At 44.8% G+C, this 23,927-nt stretch overlaps 1 protein-coding gene across 1 annotated transcript in view; it reads right to left on the reverse strand.

The window, feature by feature from the left end:
* Positions 1 to 1,775: 1,775 nt before the first annotated feature.
* ALG6 (ALG6 alpha-1,3-glucosyltransferase) overlaps positions 1,776 to 23,927 on the reverse strand; it is a 59,628-nt gene continuing 37,476 nt past the window's right edge. Inside the window, exons 10-14 of the mRNA XM_077450564.1 lie at positions 22,673 to 22,757; positions 20,280 to 20,350; positions 15,497 to 15,565; positions 12,473 to 12,671; positions 1,776 to 4,258 (exon numbers count right to left, since the gene is read on the reverse strand). Of these exons, the coding sequence (XP_077306690.1) occupies positions 4,061 to 4,258; positions 12,473 to 12,671; positions 15,497 to 15,565; positions 20,280 to 20,350; positions 22,673 to 22,757 (622 nt within the window). The 3' untranslated portion in view covers positions 1,776 to 4,060. The remainder of the gene's footprint in view (positions 4,259 to 12,472; positions 12,672 to 15,496; positions 15,566 to 20,279; positions 20,351 to 22,672; positions 22,758 to 23,927) is intronic.

Here is a 23,927-nt window from a genome sequence, read left to right on the forward strand (position 1 = left end):
GCATGGCAACCCTGCACTCGTTGCTAGCGTTTAGCAACGAGTGACGTCTTGGAGTCAGTCACGGAGCCGACGTGATGACGAGGCATGCAACGCTGGACCTATAACACCACGCAGCGCAAAGTAATTTCCAGGTCCCCTCCGCCCTCTGAGCAGTGTGTGAGGGGAGGGGCGGTGGCGCGAAGGGCTTTGGATGGAGTTTGCACGCTGGAAGGAGTGCATGTCTGAAGGAAAGAGGAGAGTGGGCGTGCTGTCAGGGCTTGGTGGGAGAAAAATGGGGGCTGTGACTGAACTGGAAATGTGTGCCGATTTGCACCACTGAGGCAGTTTTAAGGCATTTACTGCCTCCCCAGTGTGAAAGGTGACCTGGCAAGTGACAATCCGCAGTGTGGCAAGTGACGTGACAAGTGACAATCCGCAAGGTGTGGCAGGTGACGTGGCAAGTGACAATCCGCAAGGTGTGGCAGGTGACGTGGCAAGTGACAATCCGCAAGGTGTGGCAGGTGACGTGGCAAGTGACAATCCGCAAGGTGTGGCAGGTGACGTGGCAAGTGACAATCCGCAAGGTTTGGCAGGTGACGTGGCAAGTGACAATCCGCAAGGTTTGGCAGGTGACGTGGCAAGTGACAATCCGCAAGGTGTGGCAGGTGACGTGGCAAGTGACAATCCGCAAGGTTTGGCAGGTGACGTGGCAAGTGACAATCCGCAAGGTTTGGCAGGTGACGTGGCAAGTGACAATCCGCAAGGTTTGGCAGGTGACGTGGCAAGTGACAATCCGCAAGGTGTGGCAGGTGACGTGGCAAGTGACAATCCGCAAGGTGTGGCAGGTGACGTGGCAAGTAACAATCCGCAAGGTGTGGCAGGTGACGTGGCAAGTAACAATCCGCAAGGTGTGGCAGGTGACGTGGCAAGTGACAATCCGCAAGGTGTGGCAGGCGACGTCGCAAGTGACAATCCGCAAGGTGTGGCAGGCGACGTCGCAAGTGACAAGCCACATCTGGTGGCAGGCGACGGTGGCAAGTGACACCCTCAGGGCTCCCACTGATTCTGGATTATGGTGAGTTGAACCATTTAATTTCATATAACAATGTAATAATATAAATAATGCACTTCAATCATCCTGACACCATATCAACCATGGCGCCGTGATGATTGAAGCGACAACGCCAGCCATTTTCCCGATAAATTGCTCGCAAAAAAAAAAAAAAAAAATTCTGGCAGTGCCCCTCCCGAAATTAGACTTTGGATCCGCCTCTGGGTCCAACCCGGTACTAGCGAGGTGTTCCTAATAAAGTGGCCGGTGAGTGTATATTTTATATTACTGTCATTTTAATTTTAAAATAACATATAGTGAAATAGTTACGGTCGTGCGTATGGCGAGGGTAAAGAAAACAAAATGCTTTAATTAATTAAACACAACACCTGTTTACGGGGCCCAGGGTACAATTACTGCTGAGCATACACAACTCCTGCAGAGGTCGGAGCCATATAACACCTCTCAACAAGTGTCTTTTATAGTCCTGTATTATTTTCATATCACTCCAATAAAATGTATCACACAGTTTCAAGAATGAAAGAAGCCTGGTCTTCTCCTTTGAAGACGCTGCTTTATGTGGAAAGGGACGGGCCTACATGTTGACAAGAATAAGCGTGTAAATTCGAGTAACCCCTGGGCTTCCACCGGGCGTAACGACAGCTCCAATATCTGAGCTGTTTGCAGGCCAAAAAACTTAAAAACTAATTTTATTTTTTTGCAAAAACATTTTTAATTGGTAATCGCCATTTAACATAGTGTAAAAAAAAAAAATACTCAACGTTAGATTTACTGTCCCCTGTAAACTGTATACACAGAAAAAACAAAACCGTATAATAATGCAGATAAGAAAAAAAAATGTTCACTTTAATCCTTTATGACTCAAAAATAGTGTTCTCTTAAAAAAAAAAAAAAATTGCATCAGTATTTTATTAATGCTAAAACAGTTTGCATTTAAATTTCCGATTAGCTGAATTGTTATCAAAACGACAGATTTACTGGATCTTCAAACAAAAAGGAAACAAAATTAGGTCCAGAAACTAGTGAAAAAATAAAAAAATATAGATAAAGATATATATTATAGATAAACCGCCCCCCCCCAAAAAAAAATATTTTTTTTCTGTGTTAGATAGTCAAGAACAGTCACGGAATAGCAGCTGAAAAGAGATAAATACTGTATTTTTTAAGAAAACATTTAACTTCCTTTGGCACGGTTTTTATTTTTTATTATTTGTTTTGAAAAAATAAAAAAATAATTTCCAACTGGCTAACCAATATTGTTTCAAAATATAGACATAGGTTTGTGAATAAAAATAAGAAAGCCCAAAATTATTTAAAAATAAAGTTAAATTATAACAGTTTGTTTGTTTTTTTAGTATTTCATTTAGAATTGTCGAAAGGCAAATAATTTGGTCCATTAAAATCTAAAAAAAAAAATATCAAAAAAAGAAAAAATTGAATCTGAAATGATAAAACACAAAAAATAAAAAATTAATTAAAAATTGTGGAGAAAAAAAATGGTGGTCTTTTTTTTGAAGATCTAAAAAAAAAAGGGAGGAAACATTTAAGTCCAGACACACTAAAAATACAGATCGTCTGTATTTGTATATATTATTGGTTAGTCAAATGGAGGAAGATGACAATCTGAATTTTTTGCATCTGGACTTAATTTAATTTTTTTTTTCATGCAAAAACCTGTGTCAATATTTGTAATTATTATTGGTAGGTCAATTAGAGGAAGATGACAGGTTTGTGCATGAAAAAAAAAAAAATAAATAAAAAAAAGGGAAGAAGAGAGGTCACAAAACTCAAGTTTATTTGACCCTCATTAAATCTACAAAATGACCAAAAAAACAAAAAAAAACCCCATTAACCTTCGGTTGCGGGTGCAGGAATCGCATGGTCAAAATGACAATGTGGTTTCCCTGCGGCAATGTTCTTAAAACATTTTTTGCAGGAAGAACGCAAGCACAGCAGCCCATTCAAATGAATGGGTTGCCATGCCCGCGGAAACACAGGCCGCACAAGTGTGAACCGAGGGAAAATCTAAAATGAGAAAACCAGTAAAAATAATTAGGACCACAAACTGAAAAAGAAAAGATTGTATTTTTTTTTTTTTTCCCAGTGGATAAACCAATATTGTATAAAAAAAATCCCCACATGTACAGGTTTGTGAAAAATATTGTTAGGTTATGTTTTTTTGTTTTCTTTCAAATTCCTTTGAAAATGTAAAAAAATAAAATAAAAAAAATAATATATATAAATCACCAAAAAAGCCCTCAAAAAAGTAATGTTTTTACTGGTCCCTAGAGACAAAACAAATACTCTACATCTCCCTCCCTGCCTGTCAGGAATCCCCAGTGTGAACAGACTGTAATGGAGGGGATTCCATGTGCTTGTAAAACGCTAGAATCCCCTCCATTACAGTAGTATATAATGTATATCAGGGATATGCAATTAGCGGACCTCCAGCTGCTGCAGAACTACAAGTCCCATGAGGCCTAGCAAGACTCTGACAGCCGCAATCATGGAACCCAGAGCCAGAGGCATGATGGGACTTGTAGTTTTGCAATAGCTGGAGGTCCGCTAATTGCATATCCCTGATGTATATAATGTACAATGTGTGTTTCTGTAATTGAATCGAGTCAAATACCTTCGGTACAGTGCCGCTCGGCGCTTCCGTGACCCGCCAAACTTTTCTTCCCCCGCTCTGGCCACTGCAGAGGGAGGGGCCTGAGATCCCCAGCTGACAGCTGGGCGAAGAGAAGAGCAGCGGAAGGTCAGCTGAGTGCCACTGTACCAAAAGTATTTGACTCAATTAGATTAGAGAAACACACGCACATTTGTACATTATATACTACTATAATAGAGAAGATTCTCGCATTTTACAACCACTTTAAAAGCTAGGGCTTATTTTCAGGGTAGGGCTTTTATTGCAGCCCTCCCTGAAAAATCACAGTAGGTCTTATTTTCAGAGTAGGTCTTATTTTCAGGGAAACACAGTATTTGCAAAAAGAAAAGCAAAGAAATTTAAAATGTTTTCTTCTTGCTTTGCTCAGGTGTTCTGTCCCATAGATGAACTATATTAAAGTAGAAAAAGAACATTAGGAAGTGGGTGCAGGATACAGCAGAGATGAGCACTGGGAAGAGGTCAGGGAGCGCAGGAGGCGGAGTCAAGGCACGGCTTCCTATGGTCAGGGCGGCCATCACCAACAAGGAAAGGAAGAGCTGTGGGGAGAAGAACAAACAACAAAACAAATCAGATTATTGACTTAGACAATGCCATGAATACGGACTCGGCTAAACGGACAACTGTTGGTCTTTGCGGTGGCAAAATCAGCGCCTGGAGTGAGGGGGTTAAACCCGGAGCATTTACACATCGCACATACTTCTGATTTAAATATATAGCACTCATGAGGCAGATTTAGCCGTCTCATATATACACTCTCCAATGACCTTCAGGCATTTCACACATCATCCATGGAGCATTCAGCGCCCCGGATGATTTACTAAAGCTTCTTTTGCAGGATCCCCCGACTCTCTGGCACTGCGGCTGCTCACAGGTTTCAGGTTATGTGCACACTCTGGGCTATAGAGCATTATGTCTGTAGCGTGCTCAGCTAAAAGTGACCATGGTAGTCTGCCTTGCCAGATTAATGTAATTCATTTTAAATAAAAAAAAAAAAAGAAAAAAAAGACAAAAGACAAAAAAAAAAAAAAATAATAAAATAAAAAAATAAAAAAAAAAAAAGAAAAGAAAAAAGGCTGAAATGATTGCATTATACAGCGGGTAAAATAAGTACTGACCGCGTCACCATTTTTGTAGGTAAATATATTTCTAAAGATTCTATTGACATGAAATGTTCACCACATGTTGGCAACAACCCAAGCAACCCATACATACAAAAAGACACCAAAACAAATACGTTCAGAAATGAAGATATGTGTAATGAAATGGAATGGCACAGGGAAAAAGTACTGAACACGCCAACTGAAAATGTATGTAATACTTGGTACACAATCCTTTGTTGGTAATGACGGCTTCAAGATGCCTCCTGTATGGAGAAACGAGTCACATGCGTTGCTCAGGTGTGATTTTGGCCCATTCTTCAAATCTTGAAGGTTCCGCGGGCCTCTCCTATGAATTCTGATCTTCAGTTCTTTCCATAGATTTTCTATTGGATTCAAGTCAGGTGATTGGCTGAGCCATTCTAGAAGCTTTCTTTTCTCTTTTTTTGCAATTGCCATTGAAAGTTTCCTTGGCTGTGTGTTTGGGATCATTGTCCCGTTTCATCTCCATCATCCTGGTAGATGGCAGCAGATTTTTATCAAGAATGTCTTGGTACATTTTTTCCATTCATCCTTCCTTCAATGATATGAAGTTTGCCAGTACCGTATGCTGAAAAACAGCCCCACGCCATGATGTTCCAACCTCCAAACCTCACTGTTGGTATGGTGGGCGTTTTGGGGTGATGTGCCATGTGACCTCCAAACATGGTGTGTATTATGGCATCCAAAGAGTTCCATTTCGGTCTCATCTGACCGGACTATATTCTCCCAGTATTTCACAGGCTTGTTTGGTTGTGCAGGGAACTTTAAAATTAGCTTTTTCTTGAGCAATGGAGTCTTGCATGGTGAGCGTGCATACAAGTCATGGCGGTTGAACACGCCACCATTGTTTTCTTTGATACAATTATACCTCAGGTCTTTCTGAAGCTCTCCACAAGTGGTCCTTGGCTCTTGGACAACTCTGCTGATCATTTTTTTTCACTCCTCTGTCAGAAATCCTGCAAGGAGCCCCTGGTCATGGCCAGTTTATGATGAAATGATGTTCTTTCCACTTCCGGATTAGGGCCCCGACAGTGCTCACTGGAACATTCATACGTTTAGAAATCCTTCTGTAACCATTGTTATCAGTATGTTTTGCAACAAAAAGGTTGCAAAGGTCTTGAGAGCTCTTTGCTTTTACACATCATGAGATGTTTCTTGTGTGACACCTTGGTAACGAGACACCTTTTAGATAGATTTCCGCTGGTGTCTTGGCTTTCCATGCTTTTTAGCACCTCCCTTTCTTCATGTGTTCAATACTTTTTCCCCGGTGTCATTCCATTTTATTACACATAACTTAATTTCTGAATTTCAATTGGTTTTGGTGTTTTTTATATGTATGGATTGCATGGGTTGTTACCGACATGTGATGAAAATTTCATGTCAATCGCACCTTTAGGCCCCTTTCACACAGGACATGTCTGTTTTGACAGACTCCGCTTGCTCAGCGGGGGATCGATCCGTTGATCTCTGCTGAGCAGGTGGATGACAGGTCCGTCTCCGCTTACTGTGCTGAGATGGACCCGTCAAATCCCCGCTGTCCTCTAAGGGGTGATCAGATGAAAACGGATCCGCCTTTCCTTTTTCATCCGATTCTATCCGATCTGCCAGAAAATAGGGTTTCCATCTGTCTGGATTTGGTGGACTGGATAGCATTGGATGTCAGTGGACATGTCACCGTTGACATCCGTCTCTCCATAGAGGTGAATGGAGTGTCCAATCAGGTCCGCCTGAAAAACGGACAGGCAGACCTGATTGGACAGCATGTGAGAAAGGGGCCTTTCCATATATATTCACCTAGAAAAATGGTTACGCCTTCCATACATATTTTACCCTCTGTATATACCATAGTTTGTGGACTCTATAACTCTCCTACAGAATATACACCGATTTGGGGGGTTTTTTCACCAAAGAAATGTAGCAGAATACATTTTGGCCTAAATTTATGAAGAATGATTATTTGCAAAATTTTATAACAAATGAAGAAAAACGCATTTTCTTCTTTTTCAAACTTTTTGGTCTTTGTTTATTTAACAAAAACATTAAAAAAAAACAAGCGGTGAGTAAATACCTCCAAAAGAAAGCTCTTTGTCTCAAAAGTATAAAAAGGTCATATGGGTACAGTGTTGCATGAGCACGCAACTGTCATTCAAAGTGTGACAGCGCTGAAAGCTTACCTGGACAGGAAGGGGGTGAAAGTGCTCGGTATTGAAATGGTTAACCTCCTCGCGCCCGCCCTATAGCCGAATTACGGCCGTAGAGCAGGCGCGTTCGTTTGGGCGGTCGTCCCTGGACGGCCTGATGTTTACTTCCGCAATGCGCGCCGCCGCGGGCGCGCATCGCGGAAGTTCTGTGTTCGCCGTGTCCCCCGGGGACAGGCAAACACAGATCGCTGTAAACGGCCAATCACAGCGGCCGTTTACAGCGTGATCGGCGTGTCCAATGGGAGATGATCTCATATGTAAACATATGAGATCATCTCGCAGCGCCGCTCTCCTTCCTCGCACAGACAGTGCGAGAGGGGAGAGATGAACGGCTGCAGCGGCAGCCGTTCTGATTCCGGAAAAAAAATAAAATAAAAAAATGAAATAAAAAGTGCCATCCGCCCCCAGCAGTGCCATCCGCCCCCAGCAGTGCCATCCGCCCCCAGCAGTGCTATCTGCCCCAGTGCCATCCACCCCAGTGCTACCTGCCCCCAGTGCCATCCACCCCAGTGCTACCTGCCCCCAGTGCCATCCACCCCAGTGCTACCTGCCCCTAGTGCCATCCACCCCAGTGCTACCTGCCCCTAGTGCCATCCACCCCAGTGCTACCTGCCCCCAGTGCCATCCACCCCAGTGCTACCTGCCCCCAGTGCCATCCACCCCAGTGCTACCTGCCCCCAGTGCCACCTGCCCCCAGTGCCACCTGCCCCCAGTGCCACCTGCCCCCAGTGCCACCTGCCCCCAGTGCCACCTGCCCCCAGTGCCACCTGCCGTCAGTGCCACCTGCCGTCAGTGCCACCTGCCGTCAGTGCCACCTGCCGTCAGTGCCACGTGTCATCAGTGCCACATAGTGCCATCTGTCATCAGTGCCACGTATCAGTGCCATTTGTCATCAGTGCCACCTGTCAGTGTCACGTGCCATCTGTTGTCAGTGTCACGTGTCATCAATGCCACTTATCAGTGCCATCTGTCATCAGTGTCACGCGTCATCGGTGGCATGTATTAGTGCCATCTGTCATCGGTGGCACATATTAGTGCCACGTATTAGTGCCATCTGTCATCGGTGCCACGTTTCAGTGCCACGTGTCATCAGTGCCACGTATTAGTGCCACGTGTCATCAGTGCCACGTATAAGTGCCACGCGTCATCAGTGCCACATATTAGTGCCATCTGTCATCAGTGCCACATATTAGTGCCATCTGTCATCAGTGCCACCTGTCAGCATTGCCACGTATCAGTGCCATCTGTCATCAGTGTCACGTGTCATTGTCCTGGTGCTTCAAAAGTGTAATAAATAGTCAACAAGTTAGATGTGTAACTTATGTTCCTAGAACACATGATGGCGCTACCTGCATGTTGGGCCTCTCTATGTGGCCAGGCTGTGAAAAAGTCCCACACATGTGGTATTGTAATACTCAGGAGGAGTAGCAGAATTTTTTGGGGGGTGTCATTTGTGGTATACACATGCCACGTGAGAGAAATAACCTATTACAATGACAATTTTGTGGAGAAAAAAAAAAAAAATGAAAAATCTTAATTTTGCAAAGAATTGTGGGAAAAAAATGACAACATCAAAAAGCTCACTATACCTCTTACTAAATACCTTGGAATGTCTACTTTCCAAAAAGGGGTCATTTGGGGGGTATTTGTACTTTCCTGACTTGTTCGGGTCACAAGAAGCGAGATAGGCCACCAGTACATCAGATGTGATCAATTTTGTGCGATTCGCACCACAGCTTGTAGACTCTCTAACTTTCACAAAGACCAAATAATATCCACTAATTTGGGTTATTTTTACCAAAGACATGTAGCAGTATAAATTGTGACCAAAATTTATGAAGAAAAATTAATAATTTGCATAATTCTGTCACAGAAACAAAGAAATATGCGTTTTTTTTCAAAATTTTCGGTCTTTTTTCATTTATAGCGCAAAAAATAAAAACCCCAGAGGTGATCAAATACCACCAAAAGAAAGCTCTATTTGTGGGAAAAAAAGGACAAAAAATTCATTTGGGTACAGTGTTGCATGACTGAGTAATTGTCATTCAAAGTGTGAGAGCACCGAAAGCTGAAAATTGGTCTGGGCAGGAAGGTGTTTAAGTGCCCTGTAAGCAAGTGGTTAAACAAAGCCAACCTTTCTTTAGTGTCGTAAATCAATCTGTCCCCTTAACTTCCCTTATACAAGACCGATGCCTGTTATGTTGCCTGTTCCCCTGTATCTTCCCTGCTGTAGTACTTTAGACAGCGAATGGTGACGTAATTACGCCCAGCTCACTGTAGTGGGTTGTTCTCTTCCCGTGTGGAGGTGATGTGAGGATAGATGTAAAGTCCCCCCCGGTGCTTGGAAGCAAAGAAATCGTCAGTGGAGCACTATGACGTCACTATCATGTCTTAGTCAGTAGAGCGCTATGACGTCACTATGATGTCTTAGTGGAGCGCTATGACGTCACTATGATGTCTTAGTCAGTGGAGCGCTATGACGTCACTATGATGTCTTAGTCAGTGGAGCGCTATGACGTCTTAGTCAGTGGAGCGCTATGACGTCACTATGATGTCTTAGTCAGTGGAGCGCTATGACGTCTTAGTCAGTGGAGCGCTATGACGTCACTATGATGTCTTAGTCAGTGGAGCGCTATGTCGTCACTATGATGTCTTAGTCAGTAGAGCGCTATGACGTCACAGTGATTTAAATTCAGAGAGACCCCAAAAAGCAAGCTCGTTTCTGTTACAATTTGGTAGTTAAATCGGGCCGGGGGAGAGAATTGTGAAAAATTTAGCAGAATCCTGGAGTTTAACCACTTCAGCCCCGGAAAAGAATTTACCCCCTTCCTGACCAGAGCACTTTTTGTGATTCGGCACTGCGTCGCTTTAACTGACAATTGCGCGGTCTTGCGACGTGGCTCAAACAAAGTTGACGTCCTTTTTTCCCCACAAATAGAGCTTTTAGTGGTATTTGATCACCCCTGTGGTTTTTAATTTTTGCGCTATAAACAAAAAAAAAAGAAGAGCGACAATTTTGAAAAAAAAAAAAAAACACTTTTTTTTTTTTTTTTTTTACATTTTGCTAGAATAAATATCCCCCAAAAATATATATAAAAAAAACTTTTTTTTCCTCAGTTTAGGCCGATATGTATTCTTCTACATATTTTTGTTAAAAAAAAAAAAAAAAAATTGCAATAAGCGATTATTGATTGGTTTGCGCAAAAGTTAGAGCGTCTACAAAATAGGGGATAGTTTTATGGCATTTATATATATATATATATATATATATATATATATATATATATATATATATATATATATATATATATATATATATATATTTTTTTTTTTTTAAATGGCAACGATCAGCGATTTTTATCCTGACTGCGACATTATAGTGGACACATTGGACATTTTTGGGACCATTGTCATTTATACAGCAATCAGTGCTATACAAATGCAGTGATTCCTGTGCAAATGACACTAGCAGTGAAGGGGTTAACCACTAGGTGGCAGTGTAGGGGTTGTGTGTCCTAGGGGCGTGCTGCTAACTTTGGTGGGCGTGGCTGTGTTTTACACATCACTGATCTCAGGGAGCAGAGATCAGTGTCACTGTTGCTAGGCAGAACAGTGCGCGCGCCCCGCTGCCTCTTAAAGGGCAACATACAGGTACATAATTCTGCCTGTACTGCCCTTCTGCCGACGTATATCGGTATGAGGCGGTTGGGAAGTGGTTAACTTTTACCACTTGCCGACTGCAAAACATACATACATAGAGCGGTTTGCAAGTGGCTTACATGGATTATGGCTGAAGATATCAGCCATAACCCCCGGTACTGTCTTTTTCTGCAGGCGGCTGGTTCTCATGAAACCTCCCCTCTCCCACCAGTGAAAAATGCTCTTACGCTGATAAATGCTCAAAAACGTCGCTCAGCAGCGTTTAACGTTTTTGATCTATTGAAAAAAAAAAAAAAACGCTAAAACTCTAACGTGAAAAAATGCTGAAAAATGTTATTTCAAAAACGTTGAAAAAAGTTGCAAAGCTACTGGTGTTTTTAGAACGTCATTATAACGTCCAGCGTGCATGAGGTCTTCAAAAGTAAAATAAAGAATAATAATAATAATAATAATAAGTAAAGCGCTCCCGTTCCCCCGTGCTCACACGCAGAAGCAAACACATATGTTAGATACAAATGCATATGTAAATTGTATACAAACCACACATGTGACATATCGGCACAAACGTCAGAGCGAGAGCAATAATTCTAGCCCTAGACCTCCTTTGTAATTCTAAACTGTAAAAATTTTTAAAGGGTTGCCTATGGAGATTTTTAAGTACCATAGTTTGTCGCTATACCACAAGTGTGTGCAATTTTAAACCTTGAGATGTTGGGTATCCATTTACTCGGCGTAACCTCATCTTTCACATTATACAAAAAAAAAATGGGGGTAATTATTGCTTTGTTTTTTTTTTTTTTTAATCATTAAAGTGTATTTTTTCCCCCCCAAACAATTGCATTTGCAAAACTGCTGCACAAATACCATATGGCATAAAAAATTGGAACGATTGCCATTTTATTTCCTATGGTCTCTGCTAAAAAAAATTAAAATATGTATAAATGTTTGTGGGGGTTCCAAGTAATTTTCTAGCAAAAAATACTGAATTAAAGGGATTGTAAAGTAAAAAAAAATTTTTTTTTTTAAATAACAAACATGTTATACTTACCTCCACTGTGCAGCTCGCTTTGCACAGAGTGGCCCCGAACCTGCTCCTCTGGGGTCCCTCGGCGGCTGTCTCTGCTTCCTCCCACAGGTACTTCTCACGTTCATGCGAGCTCCCTCTCATGGTGGGAAGCATCTGCGGGTGCGCTCCCGTGATACAGCTGGCGGCTATAGCCGCTCGCTGTATCACACGGCCCCCCCCCCCCCCCCCGGCGCTCCACGTCAGTGGATGTGATTGACAGCAGCGCGAGCCAATGGCTGCGCTGCTTTTCATCCATCCACTCCAGCGGCCAGGCTGAAAGGTGAAGAGGACGGCGGGGGTGAGCGCGGGATTTTCAAGGGGTTAGGTAAGTAAAACGGGGGGGGTTGGGTACGCAGGCAGTGTCAGATGTTTTTTCACCATAATGCATAGAATGCATTAAGGTGAAAAAACATTTACCTTTACAACCCCTTTAAACTTGTAAACAAAAAGTGCAGGAAAAAGCCTGGTTTTCAAGTGGTTAATACAGCTGGAAGGCGGGATTTCTCCTGCACTCTGCTAGACAGTTCTGGAAGGTGTGGGAGGGACTGTGCAGTTTTCTACATAAAAGGTCCTAAGCTCCTGCAGGTAGCACTTTGCTCTATCAATCCAAGCGGTTTTGGCGGGGGTAGGCATGGCCAAGCCCCCCGAGCAGCTACTTTCACACATTCAAATGGGCCTCCTTACCAGCAGACGGAGCAGACTCTCTGGAACTGTAAACCAGGTGAAATATTTCCTTATAGAGAGACAGAAAGCCTTCAACCTCATGGCATCTTCAGAGGTTTTCTCATGGAAGGACAGGCAGGCGGCAGTCACCAGGAGGAACGCCAGCATTGTGATGCTGTATGCCACGATGAGTTCGTCTTTCACCAGAAGCGGCAGCATGCTGTCGAGAAACACAAGATCAGAACTCTGGACAGGCCATTAAAGTATAAACTAGGGGCAAAGGAGAGAGAGAGAGAGAGAGAGAGAGAGAGAGAGAGAGAGAGAGAGAGAGAGAGAGAGAGAGAGAGAGAGAGAGAGAGAGAGAAGAGAGAGAAGAGAAGAGAGAGAAGAGAGAGAGGAGAGAGAAGAGAGAGGAGAGAGAGGAGAGAGGAGAGAGAGGAGAGAGAGGAGAGAGAGGAGAGAGAGGAGAGAGAAGAGAGAGAGGAGAGAGAGGAGAGAGGGAGAGAGAGGAGAGAGAGGAGAGAGAGGAGAGAGAGGAGAGGAGAGAGAGAGAGAGAGATTAGATCCCCGGTCAGATTTTTATTTCTTTAAAATGACTGTAAAGGCTAAAAGGTTTTCATTCTCTGTGTTAAGGTAAAAAACCTTTTAGGTGGATCCCCCTAGGCCCCCTTTATTACTTACCTGAGCCCGACCTGTGCACGAAAGCTCTCTCTACTCACTGGACTCAATGACAGCAGTGGGAGCCATTGGCTCCCGCTGCCGTCAATCAAATCCAATGACAAGGAAGTGGGCGGGTGGGTCCGAGTGTATGGCGTGTGTTAACAGACTGACACAGTGCAGATTGGCATTGAACACGTACCCTAGCAAGTGGCTTGCATGGCAGGGAGAACCAAGAGCACCGGCGGGGGGACTCCAGAAGAGGAGGATCGAGGCTGCTCTGTGCACAGAGCAGGTAAGTATGCCATGCTTTTTATTTTATTTTTTTAAAATAACAAAAGTACCTTTACAGTCACTTTACATGTATTATTGTCTGGAATTCTACTTTAAAAAGCCTACAAGTACTAAAAAATGTATCTAAAACCAAAAAACCTAAAGTGGAGGTCCGCCGAAAAAAATAAAATTTTTAAAAGCCAGCAGCTACAAATACTGCAGCTGCCGACCTTTAACATATGGACACTTACCTGTCCAGGGATCCCGCGATAAGGGAATCAGGAAGGGAAGCCATGCGGCTTCACTTCCTGGTTCCCTACTGCAGATGCGCTGCGCATCCTTACTGGTCCCTGCTGTCTTCGGAGACCTGTGTGTCACCCAGAAGACAGCGGGGGGGGGAAGGCCAGAGTAGGCACCGGAAGTGGCGTAGGTCACAGCTATCACCGCGGTGATCTATGCCAGGAAGTGGGAGCAAATACCTGTATTAGACAGATAACTGCTCCCTCCTCCCCCCTGAAAGATGCCAAATGTGACACCGGGGGGGGGGGGGGGGGGTATCCAAAAAGTGGAAGCTCAATTTTTGGGTGGAACTCCACTTTAATATATTGCAGCTTACTAGTCCTTGGTGTGGTGGCTACATTAGTTATCTTTTCTTGCCCAAACTTCTTTTTCTTTATTTTCACACAATCCTGCACATAGAATGCTTCCTGCCCCTGGTTGGCTATGTCACTCTTCCACTGTATCTATGGAGGGGGCCATGGTTGTCACCCCAGGCTGCTCTCCTGATATAGACTACAAACACGTCTGTATCTCTTCTCCTCCATTACATGGGGGGGGGGGGGCAGGGCAATTGGTGCTTTACAAAAGATAGCTAGGAAAGACAATATTCTTCAGGTCAGCTTAGAGGAAGTGATAAAGTTGCTGCATTTCTGGCAGCATCAACAGATATTTTCTGTATTTGCTAAAAATGTTCCTAGCTTTAAAAAAAAAAACAAAGATGATTCCTTTGGCATTTAGTTCCTGGAATCCATCCGCTCTTAGCTCAGGCAGGTAGGAGGGTGTTACACCGATACCAGTATCGGTATTGGTATCGGTGCCGATACCGAGTATTTGCACAAGTATCGGTACTCGTGCAAATGCACCGATACCTGAAACTGATACTTTAACTGGAGCTGTCAAAAAAAAAAAAAAAAAAAAAAGCAGCTGGCAATGTTTATTAACAACATTGCTCAGCTCTGAAACACTAAAATAAAAAGAAACATTGTTTCTTTTTGTATATTTCTGTTTCTTCATCTGCAGATCAAAGGGATGAACAAATGTTCCTCCGTTTAACCCTTTATTAACCCTTAATTTACACGAATCAGCCTTAATTAACTGCCCATTCCCCTCCATTTAATTATTATTTCCCTGCAACTCCACCCACACAGCTGTGTCATCCTCTGTGATTGGACAGCTATAAGACCCATCTTCTACTGCAGCAGAGCAACTTACAGTTCTCAAATAGAGCACAAGTGGGGTGAAGTCACCACACAATCCATTGATTATTTCCTCCAGCTCAAAAAGCAAAAGGTCAGTAACCTCCTCCATATGGAGCTAGGCTGCAGAAAGATGTGCAGAGACCTAAGCATTGCAGAGACTGATCCACCAGGCTCCACCCAATGCAGGCTGCCTGCAGAGAACTACAGGAAGGGGCAGAGACAAGACCAGTCACCCTGCACAAGGAGAGAGAGCAGAGCTGTGGGAGGGGCCCATCAGGCTCCACCCACTACAGGCTGCCTGCATAAAACTACAGGAGGGGGCGGAGACAAGACCAGTCACCCTGCACAAGGATAGAGAGCAGAGCTGTGGGAGGGGCCCATCAGGCTCCACCCACTACAGGCTGCCTGCATAAAACTACAGGAAGGGGCGGAGACAAGACCAGTCACCCTGCACAAGGAGAGAGAGCAGCAGTGAGCGGTCATTATTACAGGAAGGAAAAGTCTCACACTGGATTACTGCACAGATCTTGAAGAAACATACAAAGCACACCAAGATTCATAGGACAACACGCATGATTCTTGTATGCATTCTGGATTCAGCTGTAAACATTTGATTCTACTTAGGAAAGGCAGTTACCTGAATGTGGAAGTGAGTAAAAACCATGTAGACATCAGAGGAATCTCACTGAGGAGAAAGCAGACCGGCCTAAAATGAGGAACATAAATATAAAATCAGCTGTCTGTAGAAGACATTTGGAATTACTGCAAAATGTACCTGGAAATCCTTGGTGAATAAACTTTTGAACTTGCATGCTGTTCCATATTTTCATTATTATGGGTCATACACAGGCTTGTAAATGCTAATCTCTAATGCTCATTAGTAGGATTTGTTTTCCTGCTTAAAGAGACCCTATCACCAAATTAAAAAATGGAATTAAAAGTAAAAAGCAGAGAAAAAGCAAGTCATTTAAAAGATTACTTGCAATTTTTTTTTCTGTGCAATTCCTTATCACAGCCCCCCCCCCCCTCTTCCATTTCATAGAGCTGTGTTCTCCTGGGAGCATCTGAATACTGTGTGACGGCCCAGCTCCTCCACCCCTTTGCCACAGCAAGGAGTAAAGGTGTATACTATAGAGCAGGGATATGCAATAAGCAGACCTCCAACTATTGCAGAACTACAAGTCCCATGAGGTATAGCAAGACTGACAGCCACAAGTATGACACCCAGGGGCATGATGGGACTTGTAGTTTTGTAACAGCTGGGGGTCCGCTAATTGCATATCCCTGCTATAGAGTGTTACATGAGTGACAGCTCTGAGTCTGCTGGAGCGGATGACATCACATCCAAGAGCCGGTAACCTGCAAGTGTGAAAGGGGACATCTGCACTGATAATGAGGGCAAGATCATCAGTGTCCTGATCATCAGTGCAGCCCCAACAGTGCCACCTCACCGGGGCCCACCGGTGCTGCCTTGCCAGTGCCCACCGGCGCAGCCCCGTCAGTGCCCACCGGTGCAGCCTCCCAGTGCAGCCCCATCAGTGCCCACCATTGCAGCCCCATCAGTGCCCACCAGCGCAGCCTCATCAGTGCCCACCAGCGCAGCCTCATCAGTGCCCACCAGCGCAGCCTCATCAGTGCCCACCAGCGCAGCCTCATCAGTGCCCACCAGCGCAGCCTCATCAGTGCCCACCAGCGCAGGAGAAAAATTACCTGTTTGCAAAATTTTATAACAGAAACCAAAAGCATCTTTTTTTTTGCCAAAATTTGTTTTCTTTTTCATTTGTTAGCAAAAAATAAAACCCAATTGTGATTAAATACCACCAAAAGAATGCTCTATGTGTGAAAAAAAAAAAAAAGATAAAAAAAAGGTTGTCATTCAAAGTTTAACAGCGCTAAAAACTGGCCTGGGCAGGAAGGGGGTGAATGTACCCAGTATGCAAGTAGTTAAATAGACACTTTCAATGACATATTTACCAGACCAAAAAGAGCAAATAAAAGTGATTTTTGCAATGCAACCCCCCCCCCCCCCCCCATGCAGACAGTGTCCTTAGCAGATATAACGCGCCCAAGGTCCCAGTGCTGCAAGACAAGAGCGCTGACCCCTTAATTATGCACACGGTCAGCTGTCTGAAACTGTTGCAAAATGCAAATACAAAAACACCTTTCCTGTTTTTGTATTGCTTAGCAGGTGCTGGATTTTGTTGTTCTGTGCCAGGTGCAATGCCCCATTATATCCCACCTCTTCTCCACAACAGAGGGAGTTTAAAACAAACTGCAAACCCCCCCATGAAAGGAACCTGCAGCCAATTTCCTCACCTAAACAAATGGAGGTGTCACTTCCTCCTCTCTGTGCAATTTGTGTGCCGCTGGCCGGGGTGACAAACCCTTTTGTGGTCATCTCGCTTGTGAAGTGTTGTGTAAACAAGGCTATCTGTGGCTCGTTACAGGCAATTACCAAAGAATTACCGCAGATTAGGCCGTTCACATATCACTGACAACCGTTCAATGAAACTCAGCAGAGGGCCAGCGTGAGAAACAAGATGGCGACTGATTGCATGCTTATCCCGCTCATTAGAATAAGAAAGCCCTGCAATCAGAGTGCGTTCCCTCACAAGGTACACAGAGGACGACTCTTAATGAACTTTTATGTACTCTTCTTGTGTTCTTCTCTGAAACGTCCAGCAACCTTCACATTCTGCCAACCCTCACGCTTTGTTCACACCAGGTGTGCCAAGCTGCGCTGATCGGCATGGGTGCAACACTAAAAACAAACAATTGTTCTCTGTGTGCCCTGTTTACACCAGACAAGTGTGTTGGTGTATTTTGGAGAAAAAAAATATAGACCTATATTACAATTTTTTGCAACCTCAAAGCAACATTTCAACAGGTCCCCCCCCCCAAGAAAAAAAAAAGTAGGTATTTAACCACTTCAATACCGGGCACTTTCACAACTTCCTGCCCAAGCCAATTTTCAGCGCTGTCACTTTTTAAATGACAATTGCGCAGTCATGCTACACTGTGCCCAAACTACATTTTTATCATTTTTTTCCTACAAATAGAGATTTCTTTTGATGGCATTTGATCACCTCTGCGGACTGTTTGATTAATTTTATTAATTGTTACCAGTGCATCATTTATTACCTGTATATATCATTTTTTTTTTTTTTTTTTTTAGCATTTAGCACGGTATACTTTTTATCATTTATTAATTGTTCACACCAATTTCACACTGCAGCTGCTTTAATTATGTGATAAAGCAATTCGTTCTCTTTATCCATATTAACACATACATGAGTTTTTTTCACTTATTTTCATCCTTTGGCGCTTTGGTTCATTTTCATATTTTTTCACCCTTCCACCCCCCCCAATCACAGCCTGCCTCTGGCACCCTTCCCAATCACAGCCTGCCTCTGGCACCCCTCCCTCCCAATCACAGCCTGCCTCTGGCACAACTCCCTCCCAATCACAGCCTGTCTCTGGCACCCCCCCCCCCCCCCCCACATCACAGCCTGTCTCTGGCACCCCCCCCCCCTCAATCACAGCCTGCCTCTGGCACCCTTCCCAATCACAGCCTGCCTCTGGCACCCCTCCCTCCCAATCACAGCCTGCCTCTGGCACCCCTCCCAATCACAGCCTGCCTCTGGCACCCTTCCCAATCACAGCCTGCCTCTGGCACCCCTCCCAATCACAGCCTGCCTCTGGCACCCCTCCCAATCACAGCCTGCCTCCGGCACCCTTCCCAATCACAGCCTGCCTCCGGCACCTCTCCCAATCACAGCCTGCCTCCGGCACCCTTCCCAATCACAGCCTGCCTCCGGCACCCTTCCCAATCACAGCCTGCCTCCGGCACCCTTCCCTCCCAATCACGGCCTGCCTCCGGCACCCTTCCCTCCCAATCACGGCCTGCCTCCGGCACCCTTCCCTCCCAATCACGGCCTGCCTCCGGCACCCTTCCCTCCCAATCACGGCCTGCCTCCGGCACCCTTCCCTCCCAATCACGGCCTGCCTCCGGCACCCTTCCCTCCCAATCACGGCCTGCCTCCGGCACCCTTCCCTCCCAATCACGGCCTGCCTCCGGCACCCTTCCCTCCCAATCACGGCCTGCCTCCGGCACCCTTCCCTCCCAATCACGGCCTGCCTCCGGCACCCTTCCCTCCCAATCACGGCCTGCCTCCGGCACCCTTCCCTCCCAATCACGGCCTGCCTCCGGCACCCTTCCCTCCCAATCACGGCCTGCCTCCGGCACCCTTCCCTCCCAATCACGGCCTGCCTCCGGCACCCTTCCCTCCCAATCACAGCCTGCCTCCGGCACCCTTCCCTCCCAATCACAGCCTGCCTCCGGCACCCTTCCCTCCCAATCACAGCCTGCCTCCGGCACCCTTCCCTCCCAATCACAGCCTGCCTCCGGCACCCCTCCCAATCACAGCCTGCCTCCGGCACCCCTCCCAATCACAGCCTGCCTCCGGCACCCCTCCCAATCACAGCCTGCCTCCGGCACCCCTCCCAATCACAGCCTGCCTCCGGCACCCCTCCCAATCACAGCCTGCCTCCGGCACCCCTCCCAATCACAGCCTGCCTCCGGCACCCCTCCCAATCACAGCCTGCCTCCGGCACCCCTCCCAATCACAGCCTGCCTCCGGCACCCTCCCCAATCACAGCCTGCCTCTGTCACCCCTCCTCCCCTCCCAATCACAACCTGCCTTTTTTTTTTCTTTTTAAATATCTGTCTTTTTTTGTTTATATACAGTGGTGATCAAAATATCACCAAAAAGAAAGACAACAACATGTAATTTGGGTACATTCAGTAGTGTATTTCGGGTTTCTGCTGCCACAGGTAAGAATAAGAGTAAAATTGGGCGCCCCACCTCCATCTAAATTTGTGCCACCCCAGCCGCTTTAAAAATACGCACGCTCGCGCAGCAGCGACAAACAGAATACATTTTACTGTCCATAGGTGATAAAAAGCTCCATAGGCGACGCTTTAAATTTGTTTACAGGTTACATGTTTAGAGTTACAGAGGAAGTCTAGTGCTAGAATTATCGCTCTCACTCTAATGATCGCGACGTATGTAACCTGTGTGTATCTGGCTCTGATACCAGCCAGTGCCTCACCACCCACTCACCTCACCGCACGTCCCTGCTGCAGTTGACATCTCCCTTTTCTTTATAAAAAAAAAAAGGCGAGATCCTTTGCTGCCATTTAGTTAAATCTTTTCCGGGGGTGCCGGCACATAACTGATCTGTCACCTTGTAAGTGTAAATTTCCCAAATGATCAGATTCCTATGTGTGGCTGATGTCTCTGTGAATACTGAATCTAATGAAGAGTACACAACTACACACAGATAAAACCTTGTAACATAACCAAACAAGATGATTGAATCATGAAGCAAGCTCATGGCAGAGAAGCGTGACTACTTACAAGGACACCAGGAGAATGGACTTTTCATGGACTTGGAAGGAGAAAAGGAAGAAGGACAAGGCACAGATTACCTTGAAAAACAAAACAAAAAACAGAACATAATTAAAGGGATATAAAGGCTCGGCAGGCTGCTGGTATCATGAACATCTGGTTCATGGCTATGGATGGCACACTCTTCTAATGAACAAAAGGAGGTCGGCCAATGGGTAAAAAGAAAACCCGCTCCAGGCGTCTGTTCCTGAATATCACCTTCCCTGCCAAAGGGTGCTGCTGGCTCAGTATGTATGATGCATATGAGCAAAAATGGATCCGGATAGCCGCACTCCAAGAAAATTCCTTTATTGAAGACTCTATACAAAACAGGATAAAATGCAAACTGCAGCAGGAATTTTCTTGGAGTGCGGCTATCCGGATCCATTTTTTGCTCAGGTCGGCCAATGGGTGCCATTCAGAGATCGCTTTGCATTTTCTCAAGGAATGCAAAATGCTCTCTAATTGGACGGGGCGGAGAGGCGGAGCTGTGACATCACAATCTCCTTGTCCAATCAGAGAACGCATTGCATTTATTGGGAAAATAGCAATGCGAACTCTGAATGGCGTTTGAGGAAAGTGGGTGACCCCCTGTGTTTCACAATACAGCAGGGCAGCTGATTAGCATGGGAACTGGAAGGTAGCAGAGATGCCCATTACAGTGATCTCCGGCTTTCAGGGAGATCCCACAGGTGTGATAAATGCATTGTTACATAGGTCCAAGCTGGATCAATATAACCAGGGCCGTTTTTATGGCAGGGCAAAAGGGGCAGCTGCCCTGGGCCCTGTCATTGTTGTGGGGCCCAAAGCACCTACATACTTGCCAACTATCCTGGTTTAAATTCCCTCCTCCCTTGAGGTTTTAGTCCTGTGCTGTGTCCCAATATCTCAGTGTGAAGTGCTGCTACTAATGCTGCCCAGCTCTGCCCTTTTGCGGTGTACAGATGAGTCACCTGCATACCCTGTGTTTACATGTAAATTACGGGCATTCATATGTAAATCGCGGCATTGATATGTATATCTTGCCCCCCTGAAATCATATCCACAGTAATCTCTAGCAGCCAATCAACAAGCAGAAATCATGTGCTGTAACCTTTAGGAACTAATCAGTGAGCTGTAAGGTGTGCTGTAACCTCTAGCAACCAGTCAGTAAGCGGTAATGATACACTGTAACCCTCTGGCAACCAATCGCAAACGCTGCCTGATCTGATTCAGTAAACTGATTTTGAGTCTAGCTGCTATTTATTGTATGTCTCAGAGCAGGTGGAGAGCGAAACTGCATGGGGCCCCCCCCCCCCAGAAAAGTTTTGCCCAGGGTCCAATCAATATTAAAGACGGCCCTGAATATACCCATAGAAAAAAAATATCCATACCGGGAATTTTTCTTTAAAAGTGAAGTTCGAGTTTTATTTTTATTCCCCGAATCATACTTAACCTCGGTCAGATGTTGCACCTGTCCCCCGTCACCTCTAAGACTGAGAGCCAAGCAATCGGTGACGTTTGATCTCTCGGTTCTCAGGGCTCCCGCAGCAGGGACCCAGTGACTGTCAGACACTGCTGTCTGTTCTGCCCCCCCCCCCCCACAGCTCATTGGAGCGCTGGGCTGTGAAGGGGGCAGGAGCGGCCGGCTCAAGCTCTTATCTCAGTGGCTCACTGGGGCTGAGCCGGGTGCCAGTCCAGGCATGTGGGCAGATCCAGTCTCCATTGTCGTGATCTTGGCTAAGGATGGACCAACTCTGTGATGTCAGCCGACAGAAGGCTTTAGCCCACTGTCTGCTGAAAACAGGTCACAGGAGTGCAGCACAAACTGTACTCCCACGATCCACAGTAGAAGTGCAGCCAAACAAGCTTTCCCCGTACTTTTCCTTTAAAGCCCATCTCACCCCAACACCTTTCCACACACAAACACCATCTGTATTAAAAAGGTAACTCCAACTCTGGATCCTGTATCCTCCTCCATTTGTGCTGCCGGTCCTCCAACCCACTTCCTGTGAGTGCAGAGCATCATGGGCACACCCGTTGAGGGTGCATTCATTTTTTTAGTAAAAAAAATTGTGTTTTTTTTTTTTTTGCAAGCAATTCCTGTTTGAGAGTGTGGGACAGACAATAAGTGTCTTTTTATATTTTTATACTTATATTTATAATAATGTCTTTTTATATTTTTATATTTATAATAATGTCTTTTTATATTTTTATATTTATAAGTGTCTTTATTATTTAATAAAAATAAACATTTTATTTCCATGAACATTCCTCTTTAACTCCATGCAGCCTACTAATATACTCAGTAGAATATGCAGAACAAACAAAAAGTAATAATAAAATTGTAAAAAAAAAAAAAAAAAATGGCAATTTGAACTTACCAAGGAAAGTTTGAATCCCCTGAGAGTCGGGCTCATAGTTAATTTGAGACAGGTTGGCAGAACCCCCAGCAAAGTGCAGGCAAAACTAAAAGACAGAAAAAAAAACAAATTTGAGTTATTTAGAGGAAATGTACAATCTGTGGTTCATTCTAGGGTCAAAATATATCTCTTCCTTCCGGAAAAATGTACAACGTAATGTTGTAAGATGGGAAAGTAAAATATTGCAGTGGTTTTGCACAGAGCAGCCCTGGTCCTCCTTTTTTCAGGTCTCCCGCTGATGCTCTTGGCTCTTCCCACCTGCTGAATGCCCCAATAGCAAACCCCTTGCTACGGGGCACTAGTGCGTGCTCTGTCCCGAGCCCCGTTCTGTGTGTCCATTGTCACACAGAATGGGGCTCAGCCCCGCCCCCTACTGCCTCCTCACTGGCTGTGATTGACAGCAACAGGAGCCAATGAGTCTGAGCCAATGAGGAGGGAGAGAGCGGGGAGAGAAGCTGCTCTCTTGCACATCGCTGGATCAAGATTGGGCTCAGGTAAGTATTTAGAGGGGGCTGGGGAGAGGTAGCTGCACACAGGTTTTTTTTACCTAAAGCCTCGTACACACGATTCGGATTGTTGGCCAACAAAACCGTGGCATTTTGTCCGAAGGGAGTTGGCCCAAACTTGTCTTGCATACACACGGCCACACAATTGTTGGCCAACAATTACGAACGTAGTGATGTACTACAAGATTTTTCAGCTCTTTATCGCCACCCTTTGGGCTCCTTCTGCTAATTCCATGTTAGTAGAAGTTTGGCGAGTGTTGATTTGCGCTTTTCTTTTCGTGTTTTTCATTTAGCGATTTTCATTTTGTGCTTTTCAGTTCGTTTCTGAATGGCTGTTTGTCAACCAGACATGTTGCGGAATCGGAGGAGATAACGTGTTATTTATTATTGGCCTTGGAGTTATTGCTTTGACATTATTTTTTTGGTTGAATAATAATGATTTGATTTGGTATATTTTCTATATTTTTGGATGCATAGAATACACTTTTTGGTTAAGTTCTATTGGCAGATAGCATGTCTAATTTTATTTGTTTTAATGCACAATAAAAAAAAATGTAGAATAATATTTGGCTATGCGTTTTACTTCACATGACAGTTTGTATTTTTTTTTATATATAACTGCCTACTCCCAATGTAAAATTGACAAGGGACATCAACACAGTTGTATCTTTGATCTTAAAAGCTACAGAATAATGGTGTTGTGGTAACTT

This window comes from Lithobates pipiens, unplaced genomic scaffold, assembly GCF_037356315.1.
Source record: "Lithobates pipiens isolate NorthernLeopardFrog02 unplaced genomic scaffold, aLitPip1_a1.2 Scaffold_23, whole genome shotgun sequence".
Classification (NCBI taxonomy): Eukaryota; Metazoa; Chordata; class Amphibia; order Anura; family Ranidae; genus Lithobates; species Lithobates pipiens.